We start from the raw sequence: 17974 nt of genomic DNA on the forward strand, positions 1-17974 counted from the left end.
ATGCACTTTTGTTGTCTGGGTAGGGTGGTTTGCTAGGGTGTGACTTAAGTTTGTTCTGGAGTTACGGCTAGTAAAGTTCCTGACCTTTTCGACTTTTGGTTATACTACACCGTTTCCGTAAATTGTTTCATGTTTGATGTTTTGATGCCGTTGATAAAGCCCCCATGTTTTGTGCTAGTTTACCTGGCAGTAGCTCCTCTCCTTCTTACTAGGGTGTGACTTAAGTTTATTCTGGAGTTACGGCTAGCTTGTTTGGTTGAGTTTGTTGCTGTGGTCTGTTAGCATCGATCTTCCCGCCTCCTCGCTTGTGGTTTCCGCTCCGCCCGTGCCGTTTTCCCGTTTCGTCGCGCGCCATCCGCCCGACGTTTTCGCCCCGCCCTTGCCATTTTCCCGCTTCGTCGCGCGCTTTTCGCCCGACGCTCCCGTTTGTCCGTCTGGTTTCCCGTTGCGTCGTGCGTTACTCGTTCGGCGTCTCTTCCCGTCCGTCCCGTCTCCCGTTCTGCCCCTTTTCGCGCTTCCTGCGCACCGTTCTTTCTTTCTTTCGCCGGGTACTATTGTACTCGACGAACATCTTTGCTCTTTGGCGGTTTGCTAGCCAAACCGTCACACTAGGGTTCGGTATAACCCCTTTGTGTTGTGCTGTTGCATGTGTGTGTACTTTATATTAGTACCAAATTAAACTTGTGGTTCCCGTTTTTCTTAAGATCATGACAACTTTGCAGGACAAATTCAACAAACTTTATAGTGCGAGGGCAAAATTAGAGGCTGAACTTAATAACATCTATGGTGAAATTAACAATGCTGTTGATAAGCAAGACAGGAAAGTTAAGATCGAACGTCTGCTTGTGAAGTGCAAAGACGCTTTTATTAGAGTAGTTGATAAAAATGAAGAGCTCTTTGATCTGGCACAAAAGACTGAAAATCCAGATGCTGCCTGTAAGAACCTTGAAAAATGGTTAGAGACTGTTACAAAGAAAACTGATGAGTTCATTGCATATGACTTCTTCGAAAAGATCAAGTCAGCGTCAACGAGACTTAGAACTATCAAGACTCAAAAGGGAGGAACTTGAGAAACAACATGAAGCAAAGCTTCGCATTGCTAGACAGCGTCTCGAAATTGAAAAACAAACGAAATTGCGGGAATTGGAAATTGAGCAGCTTGAGGAGGATCATCGTAAGGAAGTAGCTGCTGCAGCACTTGAGGAAATTGAGTTGATGACAAAATCATCAGCAGACGGGTCTGGTACAGGCAAAATGAGTGGGCTCTTTACGGAAAGAAGTTCAGTCAAGAGCAAGAAACTTGTTCAAGATTGGATTTATTCGTCACCGGCCGGGAACATAGCAGATGTTGCAAACGAAGCGAGTTTGCTCTTTTCTGGTTCCATCGCTCAATCCAACCAAGCAATTGTCCAACGACCTTCTTCAGTTCAACTTCCAAACTCACACTTCAATCTCAATACACATGGTCAAGTTGAGGCCAACATCAACCTCCCTGTCCATGAACCAAGTAGTAGAACCAATGTAACCAATGATGCACACGTTGCGAACAACATCATGCAAGAGCAGCGACAGCCTCAATATACGCCTCCATCACCACCAATAAACTTTGGTATGCCAACTCAACTAAACGCCCCAAACACAGCCCGACAACTGTCTCAAGCAACAATTCACTTCGATGGTTTACAGTTAGATCATCAATTCCCTCGCAGGTCGAGCATGCCGGGACAGTTGAATTTAGTCAGCCCTTCGCGTTCACTACCTTTAAACACACTTGTTAATGCTCCGCTAGCACTTAATCCGCAACAAGCACACATAAATGTACCAGCCCCTCCATCCCCCGTCCTAAACCCCGCACCACCGCATTTTCCGTTAATCCCACCAGCATTCCGCTTTCCTCCTTCGCCGCCACAAGCACTCCCACTACAAGCCACTAACCCCGTGGCGAATAATGTCAATCTGTTACCCCATTCTCCTCCTGCACCATTCATTTCCTCCGCAAACAACTTCGTGCCTCAATTAATTCATCCACCACCTCCACAAAAGAGTTTCCAGCCCCAAAACTTTGTACCCATAACCCACGCACCTCCTGCTTCTCCAGATCCAAATGTCTGGCGTTTTCCGGCAGCAGTCCCACCTAATGCAGTACCACTTGTACGTACATCTGCAAATTTATACACCGTACAACCGGCCCCGTTAATCAACCCTCATATATCTACATCGCACTGCTCCCCTCATGTTCAAGCAGCAGCCAGCGCTCAAAATTACGTAACATCAGACTTCATGCAAGAGAATCCATTTAGTTCTTCCGCAGGTACCGCCCCCACCTTTGTCACTCCTATCATTCCGCCAACGTATGGAGCTACCGTTCCGAACCCGTTGTGTTGGGGTGGACCGCCGCATCCCACACCTTCGGCTCCTTCTTTGGACTCTGCGGATTTGATAAAGCAGTTGGCGGAGGCAATTACTTGTAAGAAGAACGATCCACTGCCCGAGTGGAAATTGTCACAGTACAATGGTGATCCACTGCAGTGGCACGAATGGTTCGGACAATTTAAAAGCGCCATAGACGCACAGTCATTGACTGATGATGTCAAGTTAACATACTTAAAAACTCTTGTAACTGGAAAAGCTAAAATCGCCATCGCTGAGTTCGCATACTGTGGTGTAATGTATAAGGACGCACTTAAGACACTCGAACGTAAGTTTGGCCAACCACAGGCAGTAGTCAGTGCACACTTAGACAAACTCAGCTCTTTTCCTCCACTTAAGATGCACAATAGTGATAACATCATAAACTATTCTGCAACAATTTCAAGTCTTGTAGGGGTCTTTAAATCACTCTCATACGACTCAGACCTTAATTGCGCCTCACTTCTCAACACGGCTGTGCAAAAATTGCCGCCCAATCTGAAAGAGTCTTGGTCACCTCTTCACAGTGAAGAAACATTGGGTAAAGCCAACATTCCTTGACTTCAACGATTGGTTGAAGGAGAAGGCCGAGGCACACGATTTAATGAAACAAACTTCATCGAAGGCAAGAACTGAGGATAACACCAACTCAGTAGTAAAGACCAAAGTTGCCTCAAGAACTTTTGCTGCTAATACACAAACTAAGGGCACTCAGAGACCAGCCTCAACATCGGCAACGCCTGCAACCCCTCGCTGCATCGTGTGTAAAGGCAATCATCGCATCTGGGAGTGTAGGGTATTTAAAGAAAAGTCTCCCACTCAGCGAGCAAAGGTAGTGGCGGAAGCAAAACTGTGTTTCTCATGTTTGAGAGAAAAGCATATGTTTAGGCAATGCCCAAATCCCAGGAAATGCAGGAAAGACGGATGTAACAGCTCCCATAATACACTTCTCCATGGAGCTGAGAGGGTTTATCCATCAAAATCCCCTTCAAACAACAACAATAGTAATTCTAATGCTGGCGCAAATCAAAGTAAACTTTCTAGTGTCCAATCATCGAGTAAGACCACTACTTTGTCATCTGTGAGTAATGTGAGAGGCCTCCTTCAGGTGACTGAATTACAGTTGAAGAGCTCTTCTGGTAAAGTTACCACGGCTTTAGTTTTGTGCGATACCGCTTGCAGTAACTCTTGGGTGTCCAATGATCTTGCAAATAGACTTGGTTTGCACGGTACAGCATTGAAACTAACAGTCAAGGGTATAAATACCGAGGAGGTTGTAGACACTAAGTTAGTCGAACTAATTGTAACACCACGCGACAACCAAGCATTTGAACCATTTAAAGTCAGCCCTTACGTAAAGGAAAATTTGAATGTAGGCGCCGATGTCATTAACATTAAAGCACTTCAGGAAACATACCCGCACCTAGCAGTTCTAGACCCAGTTACATATTGCTATGGAAACATCGAGATGATACTTGGACAGGATGTGTATCATGCCATCCGCCCGTTAGAGTACTTCGCTGCCGACGAGAAGTACTCGCCCTTCGCTGTTCGCTTGCCCATAGGTTGGGTTCTAAGCGGCCCTCTACCGTCGTCTTCAGGTTTAGTCTCGACTTGTTTCAAAGCTAATATGGAGCAGGATTTTGAACTCGCTAGTCAGGTAAAATCTTGGTACGACATGGAGTCGTACGGCGCACTTAAGCAAGTAGACCCACGATCCTCCTCGGATGCACGTGCGCAAGAAATTCTTGAAAACACCACCGTGCATAATGGAAAAAGGTACAATGTCAGAATGCTATGGGCTGAAGATAACATCGAACTACCCAACAATTATTTCTCAGCACTTGTTCAATTAAAATCTTTGGAAAAGCGATTTACGAAAGACCAAACTTTAAGGGAAAAGTACTCGAATACCATCAAAGAGGACTTAGACCAAGGCTACGTAGTAAGGGTCAAAGATGCTCATAAGGTAGAAAGTCGATCGGAACGAGAGTGGTACCTACCACACCATCCGGTTGTTAACCCGAACAAGCCGGGCAAGGTTTGTAGGGTACTAAACGGAGCAGCTAATTTCCATGGCGCATCTCTTAATAAGTCATTACTCACCGGACCTGACTTACCGCAAAACCTAATCTATGTACTCCTACGGTTCAGACAACACCCATTTGCCGTATCCGCCGACATCGAGGGAATGTTCCTTCAGGTTGGAGTGTTACCATGTGATCAAACATCATTGCGCTTTTTATGGCGGGAGGACCCCACATCAAATGTTGTGGTACACCAGTATACGCGCCACATCTTTGGGGCAAAAGATTCGCCCACCTGCGCCAACTACGCACTTCAGCGCACGGCACGCGATAATGCTAAGGAGTACCCAGAAGCTGCGAAAGCCGTCCTTGAGAACTTCTACATGGACGATTACTTGGACTCAGTGGAATCCCCCGAGAGGGCCCTCATTAGGTCGAAGGAATTGGTGCATCTTCTCCATCTAGGTGGGTTCAAGCTTACTAAGTTTGTAAGCAATGTACCAGATCTGGCTGACCAAATTGATGGGTCTGCTCAATCCACTGAACCGAAGGTCATCGTTTCATCAAAGGAGGAATCAATGCACGTGCTTGGGCTTAAGTTGGATCACAACAACGATACTCTGGTTGTGAGCAGGGGTACTAACAGCACCATCACGAAAAGTTTAACACAGCGCTTGGTCCTAAGTCTTGTGTCAAAGGTCTACGACCCAATTGGTCTTGTCGCACCGTTCACTGTTGGTGCTCGGTTAATCTTGAAAGACATTTGGCGTGTCAATGGACAAAGTTGGGATGACGAGTTACCTAAAGACACAGTTGACAGATTCCTCGCCTGGTGTGTTGAACTGCCGCGGTTAGCTGAGATCACTATACCGAGAAGTTACTTCTCAGGACCATCCCAACATCTTGAACTCCACATGTTTGGTGATAGCTCGCAAGACGTATTCAGTGCAGTAGGATTTCTTAGGGCTCAAGTAACTTGCACCTCCGGGGAGATTATAACAGAGCTGGCGTTTGTCTTGGGCAAGGCCCGTGTTGCACCTATGAAGGTAATGACAGTTCCTAAGTTGGAATTACAAGCCGCTCTCCTCGCTGCCCGTTTAAAAAGGGAAATCTGTCGAGCATTAACGGTTACTGTGGACAAAGTCTTTATGTGGACAGATAGTACAATCGTCTTGCAGTGGATAAACTCAACAAACAAACACCCCATCTTCATTGCAAATCGGGTTAGTGGAATCCTGGAGAACACCAGCGTTGACCAATGGAACCACGTCGCCACTTGTGATAATCCGGCAGATGCTGGCACGCGTGGTATGTCCGCTGAAGTTTTGCAATCAAGTAGCTGGGTGAGGGGTCCTGACTTCTTGAGAAATAAGCAATTCCCTTTTGTACCAAATACTGACGTCGTTGATAACATCAAGCTCGGCGTTGTAACCAAGGAACAAGATGATGACTTCATCTCATCTTTAGCCGCATCTGTAACCAATTCCCCAAAGGAACAGAGCATTAATCTGATCCCGTCTGATAAGTTCAGTTCTTATCAAAAATTACTTCGTGTCACCGCATATGTGCTCCGTCTTTTACCATCTCATGAAAGTTACCGTAACGCAGACGGCAGCATAGCCGACCCTGTTGAGCTTGACGAAGCCGAACGTCATCTCCAGTACTTGGTTCAAGGAGAGTCCTTTAATACTGAAAGAAAGGATCTCCTTGACAACAAATCCGTTAAGAAGAGCAGCCACATTGCTCAGTTTACTCCGTTTATTGGACCTCATGGTCTCATCCGTTCCTCTGGTCGACTCCGACGGCTAGTGGAAATTGACTTTGACACTAGGCATCCTATCGTGCTGGATGCGCGTCATACTTTTGTTAAACTGTTTCTGCGGCATACTCATTTGAAGAACCATCATCAGGGCATCGATTACTTAAGGTCAAAGGTACAAGAACGTTATGCCATCCTAAAACTACGTTCTACACTGCGTTCCATCAAATCAAACTGCGTCTTGTGTAGAAAGTTCCGTGCAGCAACCATTCAACCTATCATGGCAGACCTCCCAAAGGAGAGACTCGCATACCAGTCTCCTCCCTTTACCAACACCGGGGTTGATCAACACCTTTACGAACATCGGCCCATTCTACGTCACAGTTCGTCGGACTACCGAGAAGAGGTGGGGATTTTTCACTTGTCTCACTACTCGTGCTGTCCATGTTGAAGTTGTCCCGTCCATGGACACTAGTTCCTGTGTAATGGGAGTGGAGCGGTTCGTCTCCCGTCGGGGTACTCCTGCTATGATTTGGTCGGATAATGGTACGAACTTCATTGGAGCGGAGAAAGAGCTCCGTGAATGTGTGGAAAAATGGAATACGCTTAACATCGCTGCCGAACTTGCACATAAGGGCATTAAGTGGAGGTTCAATCCACCCAGTGCGCCACACCAAGGTGGCATCTGGGAGAGGTTAGTTCGTAGTTTTAAAAGAGTACTGTACACTATCCTCGGTACGCGTCGCCTCACAGATGAGGTGTTGAACACTACTTTTTGTCTGGTCGAATGCGCACTAAACTCACGTCCCTTAACGCCCGTAAGTGCCGACCCGTCCGACCTAGGCGCAATAACACCTAACCATTTTCTACTCGGTAACCAAGCAACCAGAATTCCGTCCATCGTTGGCGTCGACGAGTTTGATCATCGTAAGCGGTACGCCCGTGCACAGTCATACGCCAATGCAATTTGGGCACGTTGGCTCAAGGAGTATGTACCTACGTTGAACCGTAGAGCTAAGTGGCAGACGCCTGACGAGCAGCACCTCAAAGTCGGTGATTTAGTTTGGATCGTTGAAGAAGGCAACCCTAGGGGTTACTATCCAACTGCTCGGATTGAAGAACTTCGGTACGGCTCCGACAGCGTCGCCCGCTCCGCCGTTTTACGCACGTCATCCGGATCGCTCGTCCGCCCACTCGTTAAGCTTGTACCAATCCTCCCAACATCTTCTTATGGGCCGGAGGATGTTACCGAGTAAATTGAATTGAATAAATTATATCATTAGATAGAGAATTTTTGTGCGTATTATATCAAAACTTTCGCTTAGATTCTCCGTTCTAAATGCAACATACGTATTATTTCTGAGAAATACAAAGGCCGATTTCCCACTAAGAATAACTTCCAAAATGGCTCAAAACTGATCGCTTAGCCTAACAAATTCGGTTTTTTGAACGGATTAGTTTAAATTGGTGACCTAGACTAAGACCTGCTAACAAAGTTAACTAGATTTGCCAAGGCATTCTGAAGTGCTTTTGCCTTAACACGTTGTTGAATACAGTTGGATTGTACGTTGAATTGGCCGAACATACGTTTGAATGAATTTACCCATCGAAAGACTGTTTTATCAGCTTTATTTTGGCGACCATAGAGAGGCACTCACAATAGACCCAATCACCGCTTTGATGTTGGTCCCCTCGCCCTCTCAAGCCTGGACTTTGACGCCTATTGATGTTTGAACTAGCCAAATTGCTAAACGCATATGGGCAATAATTGTTAGAAAGTGAAACCTCTCTTGTAAAACTTCAACCAATTCGCCAAACAAACAACATTTCGCTACATAAAACTCGATCCTTGAAGCGCTCTGTTAACAACCCCGATATCTGCTTGGTTGTCGAATATCAGTTACAGACTAATTGTCATTCCAATTACGAGTTACATTTATGATGGTTATAATTTCTCATGCAGATTAAAATGAAATACGACCTAAATTTGAGTTCCATATCAGTTTCCTTAATTAATCACCTCTAAGTCTATTTCTCTCTTTAGTTTCTTACCTTTCGCTCTTAAAGACGGCTGTGTAGAGTAATAGTGTCTGTGCGATAGATTACTTGAGATTTTTTAGGTAACTTTCAGAGCCAACTAAGATTGGCTCCTGGCGATGTGGCTATAACTATTGATCCATATTTACGTCAAGATTTCACCTCAAGATGCCAAGTCGAACAGAGACTGCACAGAGGCCAAAATAGAGCGGAGGGCGAAAAAAAGAACAAGCACAGAACAAGGACTTCTGGTAAACTTCAAGGCAGACAAAAAAACTGTAGGACTCATGCCAAATGTAATTTGCTTTTCTTGATGCTGTGAATCTGATATCCTAACCCGGCAAATCTAGACTGCTACTTTAATTTGAACGGACTCATCCATTTTTTTTCGGGTTATTTCTCTGGTCACCGATACAGCAAATAGTTTTTAAGTTACTGATATAAAACGTTTTCAAAGACTTTTTAAACTTTCAGTTTTTGTTCTCTTAGTCATCTTGTAACTTATTCTCATCATTGGGAGGTCCTATCGAATTCCATGTAATAAAAAAATTGTCATTTTTATTGATTTTATTTCGTAATTGATGTATTCTTTGTTCGACAGTATGCGTTTCCATAGAAATTTTTTGAGTGGTCAATCTTTGTTTATTTTTCTCTCCTTTTAGCACATTTGCTTAACAACAGTTGAAATAGAAATACAATATTCAGATGAAACCAATGATTTTAATGGCTTCAATAATTTGTTTTCCCAATTTGTTTCTAAGCTTTTGAGGTTTCCTGCTTGTTTGGTCCGTTTCAATGGCGTAGTCTAACCAAAAACAGGTGCTATGGCTTTTTAATGACTTTTTAGTTAAATATCAAGATTTATTTTGTTAAAAGCTAACGATTTTTAAGACAAAAAATTATTTGGTTGATTGATTTTTTAATTTTGCCTCATTATCTATTCTTTTTGTCGATTTGGTACGTAGTGTCATTAAAGAAAATTCAAATCTGCTTTGTAGTTGGTAAAAAGTAAATTTGTGCAGTAGAGGGTTTTCCGATGGCATTTTGACGTTGTTACTAGATTTTAATAAGAGTAGTAAAGAGTGAGAAGAGGTGACTATCTTTAAAGCGTAATTTTTGGATAACTTTTAATGTGGAGTTAGAGTTTAGAATATATTAAATTTTCGGTTTTCGAAAGTGGTTGTTTTCACATGCTTGCTATTTGACTTTTTTTGTCGTTTTTTTTCTTTTTAATGTCTTGACCTAAAAGTCATACATGTCTTAATATTTGTACATTTTGAATTCATCAATGGGCAGTTAATCGTTTTTGGCTTTTGAGTGCCTTCTTGTTTGTCCTCTGTTTCTGAATTTCTTTTGTTGTACTGTCTCGTAGCGCAATTTTCAAATTTTTGGATACTTTTTGTATCTTTGGTTCCTGTTGAAATCTTATCAATTTATCCTAATTTTGATAGTTACCAATGACTTAGGGATGACATCCACTATATCCTAGATAAAGTTTTCAGTGAAAAGCTTTTGATGTAAATGGCTTCGACCCTTTCTTCTTGCAATTTTCTACTGATTGTTTTGTTTTTGCCTGTACTTGTTGTTTTCATGGTCAATGACTTATTGTGATGTCTTATTGATGAGTTTGGAATTACAAACATCCATGTCGTTGCATCTGGGCATAACATAGCATATTTATTGACTGACATTGAAAGCTATTGAACTTAATGGCGTTGATACTACAGGTTTTCTCAAAAATTACGTGGTATTAATATATTTGTTCTTATTTTTTTTTCAAGTTATATTGTTAAGAATGGATCCAATTGCTGTTTAAAAAATAATTGAAAATAGAAATTTTCAGTATAAAGTTCATTTCTTACCGGATTTTTCTTGCTCATTTTTTTGAATTTGCTCTTTTTGCCTGTTTTTTTGTTCTTTGTAGCCGTAAAATGCTGGCTGGTCTCATAAGCTTCTAATCGAGGACTGAATGATTGATTTTACTCAATGCAGTATACAGCAAATAGTTTTTAAGTTGCTGATATAAAACGTTTTCAAAGACTTTTTAAACTTTCAGTTTTTGTTCTCTCAGTCATCTTGTAACTTATTCTCATCATTGGGAGGTCCTATCGAATTCCATGTAATAAAAAAATTGTCATTTTTATTGATTTTATTTCGTAATTGATGTATTCTTTGTTCGACAGTATGCGTTTCCATAGAAATTTTTTGAGTGGTCAATCTTTGTTTATTTTTCTCTCCTTTTAGCACATTTGCTTAACAACAGTTGAAATAGAAATACAATATTCAGATGAAACCAATGATTTTAATGGCTTCAATAATTTGTTTTCCCAATTTGTTTCTAAGCTTTTGAGGTTTCCTGCTTGTTTGGTCCGTTTCAATGGCGTAGTCTAACCAAAAACAGGTGCTATGGCTTTTTAATGACTTTTTAGTTAAATATCAAGATTTATTTTGTTAAAAGCTAACGATTTTTAAGACAAAAAATTATTTGGTTGAGTGATTTTTTAATTTTGCCTCATTATCTATTCTTTTTGTCGATTTGGTACGTAGTGTCATTAAAGAAAATTCAAATCTGCTGTGTAGTTGGTAAAAAGTAAATTTGTGCAGTAGAGGGTTTTCCGATGGCATTTTGACGTTGTTACTAGTTTTTAATTTTAGATATTGAGTTTTTGCCGTGATATTTTTGTTTGCTTTTTGTTGTTTGTTTGTTTATGTCTTTTTAATAGCAGATCTTGTGACCGCTGTAATGAGGCATGGAATTATGTATTCTTATTAGTTGTTAGGTTGTGTAACAATTTTTGAAACATATTTTTTTGATTAACTTTTTATTTGGTTGACAATTAAGCCAAAAATGTAGATGAGCTCGGGTCGGAAAATCATGAGCAATTCTGTAGCTTCTGTTTTAGAAGCTGAAGTAATTTTCTATTATGCGGTGTATTGTATAGCGGCCCTATTCTCAATCCAATCTGTTTGTTTTGTATTGGTGCGCTCTTTTTAAGATCTATTCTCTTTTTTTCGGATTTTTCACTTGACTGAGGAGTCTAATTAGAGTAGTGGTTTCAAGCTTGCTAGAGTAGCAACGGTTGTAAAGAGGTGACTATCTTCGAAGCCATGTTTTTTAGGATAAATTTTAAAATGGAGTGAGAGTTTGGTGTTTAACAAATATTCGGTTTTTGAAAGCGATTTTTTTCCTGTGCCGCTATTTGACTTGTTTTTTTTTCATTTTTTTTCTTTTTAATGTTTTGACCTATGGTTTAAAAAATTCATAAATTTCTTAATAGTTGTAAATTTTGATTTCATCAATGGGCAATTAATCGTTTTTGACTTTTTAGTGCCTTCTTGTTTGTCCTTTGTGTTCGCATTTCCTTCGTTGTACTGTCTCGTAGCGTAATTAATGAATTGTATCATTGACCATCTAATGAGGCGCAATCGAAGCTATGTAATAGTTAAATTAAAATCCAAACGGTTAACCTGCTATTTCGCAATTTTTTCCAAAGAGTAGCTGCTTTTTTTGTCTCGCCCAACTTGAAGTTTTTTTGTTTTTTTTTAATCGTATAGTATCATTAATCAAAGAGTTTGTTGTTTGCCAATGATGCAGAATTCAATTTTCTGAGCGACTGGTTTTGGGCTATTCGTGAGTTTGTCGCTATTTGTATTTTTTGTGCGTTTTTTGTGTGTTTGTCTTTATTTTTTGTCGTCATATCAGTCAATCTTGTTAATCATTAGATCGAGCATCGGTTGCTAATGAAGCCTAGATATTGCAAATTGGTTCAGTCCACAGTACCTAGATTCTGTTTGTTTTATGGCTTTTGCTTTCTATGGCTTTAAAACAAATTACCAGGTCCGTAAAGGCCATCTGAGGGCATCTTATCTTAAAACTTTAACAACTGATATTCTCATTGAAAACTTATTCGTGATAACTGGTGTACATGCAATCCTTTCAATGATTTTTTTGCAAAATTACTCGGGACATCAACAAAAAATGAAGAGAGCCAAATATGTCAAAGAAAAGTTTTATGTGAGTTAAGCGTAATAGACGTTCTCACAGAGCATTACAAAATCAAAATAGAATGAGGCATAAAGAATGAGGTATAAATAGATTTAAAAATAGGAAAAAACCCAAAAGACAGAACAAAAGAAGGTTGAAAGCCGAGACGAAAAACAGAAAACAAGAGTCTGGGAGAAAACCAACAGGAGCGACAAGCGAAAAAAAGGTAACTAGACAGAAAAAGAAGGAAAAATCGAAACTGATGGGAGAGGAAAAAGAGAATACAATGCAGCAGAGACTATAAGAACATCAGGAACCCACTGTATGAAAAGCGATAGGAAACAAAAATCAGTCAAATAACAAGAAAAGAAGTTAGTAAACAACCGAGAAAAGAAAAAAAGAGAGAAAGGAGGAAAGTGAGCGAGAGAAAGAATGCAAGAAAAAAACAAAACGATAGAATGAAGGAAAATGGGACAGCAAAATGAAACAAGCCGAAATAATGAGAGAGAAAGTGCAACAACAGACAAATAGTGAGCAAGCCCAAAACGCAAAAGCAAAAATTTTAGTAGTAGTAAAAGACTTGAATAGTAAACTCTTAGTAGTAAAAGATTTGAATTACCTTTAACAGGAAGTACAGTCAAAACAAATAATGTAATAATCAGCAGGTGCTGTTCACAAAGTTTTTTAAAACGCTAGAATTAACTGTAAGAAAGAAAGAATACAATGTAACAGAAACCATAGAACATCAGGAGCCCACCCTAAGAAAACCGATAGGAAACAAAAAATGAATCAAAAAGACAAAAATGTCAAAATCTAACTGTGATATTTTCTTGAGTGCAAAGCAAATATAACAGTTAGAGAAAACGCTTGAAGAGCAGAAATAGAAGATCGCACAACAGAAAAAAAGAAAGATGGAGAACGAAATTGGAGAGAGAGAGATACAACAGTTCAAAAGAAGAGAACAGATCCGGGGTGAGACAATGAACTCCGGTTTTCATAAAAAGGATGAATGTGTTAATGAGAACACGACGAATTTGCCCTAGAACGAGAAATATGCTTATAAAAAGAAATCGTTGGCAATCCTTGGCGAACGCTTTACGAAGTTAACAAACACAAAGTTAAAGGGCTGGCTAATACCACCAATAAAATTTTCCTCGATAATATTAAAGGAAAATTATTTACCTATCATGTTTTGTTCCCAATAATTTATTATTAACAGTCCTTAATATGAGAAAGTCCTCTGCTGAGCACTGAAAAGTTTGTATTTATTACAAAACCTCATTTTTGTCATAATTTTTGGCACCTAACTGGTTTTTGCACCGGCACCTTTTGGGTCTTTTCACTACACAAATTTTGTTCGAAGAATTCTTCTGTATTAACGAATTTTCGTACAGAGAAACTTTGCCAAAAAAATTTTTCATCATCCACGTTTGAATCCTTGACGTTTTTGGTGAGCGACTTTTCCTTTACAAATTTTCAAGACAACCTCATCAACAACAATTTTTTCACAATGAATTACAAAAACAGTTTTTTCGGTCAAACCTCTTTGTCTCGACACAATTTCGATCATTTACCTTTTCCGTATCAGAAGCCTTTCGGTCACAGACCGTTTTCTTAAGATGTTTTTGGTCACAAACATGTTTCTGAGCCACTAATCGGCCAATGATTTTTTCGACACTATTGTTTTTGTTTATTGAAACACCGATTATTGTCTTTTTCTTTAACAAACAAAATTCGGCAACGGGCTTTTTCGCAAAGCATTTTTCAGTAGATGACACAACCTCTTAGCATTATTTTGGTTCAATGACCTTTCTTCAACACTTTTCGGTCAAAGACCTTTTTGCAACATTTTTCGGTCAATGACCTTTTAGAACCATTAATCGGTCAATGACCTTAAACAATGCTTTTTGGGCATTAACCCCAATTAAGCAACAGCTTAAACGTGCTCTTCGGTAGTACTGTTAAAACATGCTGCTCAATGATGCCTCTAAAACATGCCGCCTTTTGTGTTCACGCTATTAATATCCTAAATATTAAACGCGTGAGCTCTAAATTTGGACAAATTTTTTCGCGTGTTTAAGGGGCCTCTAGAAGTGGATCTTTAAGAGCCGCATTGAGCAGCATGGTTAAGCGAATATATCGAGAGAGCGCAATGAGCTAAAAGGCTCAAAATAGATGGGTGAGAACCGAACGTTGGACAAAAGACTGTTAGTCAGGTGCAGTTACCACGAGGCTAAGAGGACTTGAAGTCTTCTCGCCAAGAGTGAGGGTTTACTCTCCTGGTTACTACGTGCTTGTTAATTGCTCCCGAACTAAGCTTGAAGTTCTTTTAGTAAAAGTTTGTTTTTCTGCTAAGTTTTGCCATACAGATTTTGCACTATTCTAGAACACTCTTAGCTTTCAAATAAGTTTTTCACGCTTTACTTTTCGATGTTTGCATAACCTCAGATGCTCTCTATCTGAAACATGTTTAAGCGTAAGATAAAAGCGATTTTGAGAAACCGTTCTTTGTAGTGGTTATGGCGCAGCTCGTATGTAGTGGTTATGGCGCAGCTCGTAATTTGAAAGACTGCTAATCTGAAGTTTTGAAGTTTTTTCTATTACCATTAGCCACAAAATTGCTATGGAACTAAGTTTTGAGTTGTTTTAGTCATTTTGTCTTATCTTCCTTTTTTTTGTAAATATCAGTCACAAATGAGCACAATGGTCAACAGCCCTCCTAACGTAACTTGTTTTAGGGGTCCTTAATCATGCAACCTTCACTAGCGTAACCGTTTCGAGACGCACTTCACCATCCTTTTTAGGCGCCTAAAATGCAGATTTGGCGCTTATTAAGCTTGCGGTATAGCAAAAACAAGCAAGTCACAAACGCCATTATCCAGAAACTTGCTGTAGAAAGAGAAAAAGACAAGAGCAATACACATAGATAGCCTAAGTTGTGAGACCTATGGCTGCTAAACGAGGGGCATGGGTTCGAGCCCGAGTTGATGCGAAACAGAAACTTTTATTTCTTTTAAACCTTCTATTCGTGTAAATGATTTTCTGATTATGGTTTTGCGGGCCTGCTAGTATAGATTATTTTCAAAAAGTATTAGCGAATTTTTCCCTTTCTTTGCTAGTGTCTGACAATTTAGTCTCTTCACTTTTTGGGTCTTTTCACTACACAAATTTTGTTCGAATTCTTCTGTATTAACGAATTTTCGTACAGAGAAACTTTGCCAAAAAAATTTTTCATCATCCACGTTTGAATCCTTGACGTTTTTGGTGAGCGACTTTTCCTTTACAAATTTTCAAGACAACCTCATCAACAACAATTTTTTCACAATGAATTACAAAAACAGTTTTTTTGGTCAAACCTCTTTGTCTCGACACAATTTCGATCATTTACCTTTTCCGTATCAGAAGCCTTTCGGTCACAGACCGTTTTCTTAAGATGTTTTTGGTCACAAACATGTTTCTGAACCACTAATCGGCCAATGATTTTTTCGACGCTATTGTTTTTGTTTATTGAAACACCGATTATTGTCTTTTTCTTTAACAAACAAAATTCGGCAACGGGCTTTTTCGCAAAGCATTTTTCAGTAGATGACACAACCTCTTAGCATTATTTTGGTTCAATGACCTTTCTTCAACACTTTTCGGTCAAAGACCTTTTTGCAACATTTTTCGGTCAATGACCTTTTAGAACCATTAATCGGTCAATGACCTTAAACAATGCTTTTTGGGCATTAACTAGCGTAACCGTTTCGAGACGCACTTCACCATCCATTTTAGGCGCCTAAAATGCAGATTTGGCGCTTATTAAGCTTGCGGTATAGCAAAAACAAGCAAGTCACAAACGCCATTATCCAGAAACTTGCTGTAGAAAGAGAAAAAGACAAGTGCAATACACATAGATAGCCTAAGTTGTGAGACCTATGGCTGCTAAACGAGGGGCATGGGTTCGAGCCCGAGTTGATGCGAAACAGAAACTTTTATTTCTTTTAAACCTTCTATTCGTGTAAATGATTTTCTGGTTATGGTTTTGCGGGCCTGCTAGTATAGATTATTTTCAAAAAGTATTAGCGAATTTTTCCCTTTCTTTGCTAGTGTCTGACAATTTAGTCTCATTGCTGAAAATCGTTATCGGTTGCTACTGAGCCATAATTTAATCTAATTACTGACTTGGGTTAACATCTGTGGGGTATATGACTTTAAACTATTTGTTTTGAAATAAATGGGTGGATTTTTGAGTTTACCTTTTTTGTTGCTTTTCTTGTGGTCTTATCGCGTAGTCTCAATGATTACTGTTCTCATTGATCCTTTAGTGAGGCATTTCATGGGCTTCAGTTTTTAGCTATGGATTTCATTGGGTTAGATCCATTTTGTTTGTGAAAGATTTAATGAGTTTTCTATTACTTAAGACTGCGCACCAAATTAGAACACTTTGACACTTGGAAAAAAGACGATTAATTTTGTTTTTCTTCCTGTTTAAATCTGATGGGGCTCAAGGTCAAAGGCGGCTGTTTTGAAATGTCGACATTGGTAGATTTTCGATCTGTTGTTAAGAAGCGAGTGGCAAAAGAAGCGGAGGCAAGTACCGCAATCTATGCAGGCCCATTCCCATCAGCAATTCTATCCAAGAGTGTGTTCTGCCTGTGGGAGATCAAGCTGCAGCCTATGACATTGTCCTGGTTGCCGTAAATAAGAATGGCGAAAGCGAGTCAATAGCTGAACATTGCACATCAGTAGCACGTGAGTTGATTCTTATATTGTGGAAATAGAATTTCTTTATCTATAGATATTTCCTTTCCGGTTTTAGATGGATTTCTGTTTAGCCTGTTTAGAAGATTTTTTCAACTAGTTTTTAAATTAACATTTCGATAACTTGGGAATGCATCAATTTTTACACCTGTTTGAAAATGTTATCCTTTTCTCTTTAGTTGATGCGACGTATTGGCATGAAATTTGATAAAGTTAACGAGTTACTCATATTTTGCACGTTTAATTTATGCTCAGTTCCGTACGGGGATCAACCTTATGTAGAGTTTTTGGAGTCGAGCTGTTAATGGCTGAGCAGAAAGCAACTAACACGCGAACACGCAAGTGATTTCTGAGAGAAAAAACCTAGAAAGTAGTGGTCAAGATCAGCTAAATTGTTGCTTTTTGCATTGTAAATTTCGTCTTTTTTAAAATATTAACGTAGATTGATGATTGCGTTGGCTTGAAGCATGTCATGATACTTTGTTAGTCCTGTTAGTTGTTTACACGCTCTACAGAAGTTAGTTATGGAAACTGGAGATCTATTCTGTTTTTCACCCCCCCCCCCCCCTCCCGCGCCCTCGCACACCCAACCTTAGTGGTCATATAACTCTTTCGCCCCCAAGAGAACGTGTTATTTTCATAGCAACATGCCTTATAACAACACATAAATTGTTATTGGGGTATTAACAGCACGAAGGGGGCACAGAATAGATCGGAAATTAGTTATAGAAAGGTAGAAATTTGTGGATTAACAGCGTAAAACTTTTAAGGTGAAAAAGGGTTTAGGAATTGTTAAAAATTCTCCACTCATATGCCCACTAAGCTGGTGGAGATGGGCGAAAGAGAATAAATCCTATTGTCTTCTGATTGGATATTATGATAAATCTTAACGTCTCTTTAATTTTCAGCTTATTGTAGCGGGAATCACAATTCGAGGTTAACTATCACCTTTATAATATTCATGCTTAAATGAAAGTACGCCGGTGGTGTGTGTACTCAGGGCTTTTGTAATTA

At 39.8% G+C, this 17974-nt stretch overlaps 2 protein-coding genes across 10 annotated transcripts in view; one reads left to right on the forward strand and one right to left on the reverse strand.

The window, feature by feature from the left end:
- The window catches only part of LOC142348160 (uncharacterized), a 586343-nt gene that overhangs the window by 221861 nt on the left and 346508 nt on the right, over positions 1 to 17974 (reverse strand). The gene's annotated exons all lie outside the window — the stretch shown is intronic.
- LOC142348158 (neuronal cell adhesion molecule-like) overlaps positions 1 to 17974 on the forward strand; it is a 150218-nt gene that overhangs the window by 114291 nt on the left and 17953 nt on the right. For 8 of the 9 annotated variants that reach the window (XM_075399377.1, XM_075399372.1, XM_075399376.1 and 5 more), the window contains one exon: positions 16766 to 16951. In XM_075399377.1, the coding sequence (XP_075255492.1) occupies positions 16766 to 16951 (186 nt within the window). The remainder of the gene's footprint in view (positions 1 to 16765; positions 16952 to 17974) is intronic. The other variant, XM_075399374.1, reaches the window with a different exon arrangement.

This window comes from Convolutriloba macropyga, chromosome 10 (genome assembly GCF_964194025.1).
Source record: "Convolutriloba macropyga chromosome 10, txConMacr16.3, whole genome shotgun sequence".
NCBI lineage: Eukaryota > Metazoa > Xenacoelomorpha > Acoela > Convolutidae > Convolutriloba > Convolutriloba macropyga.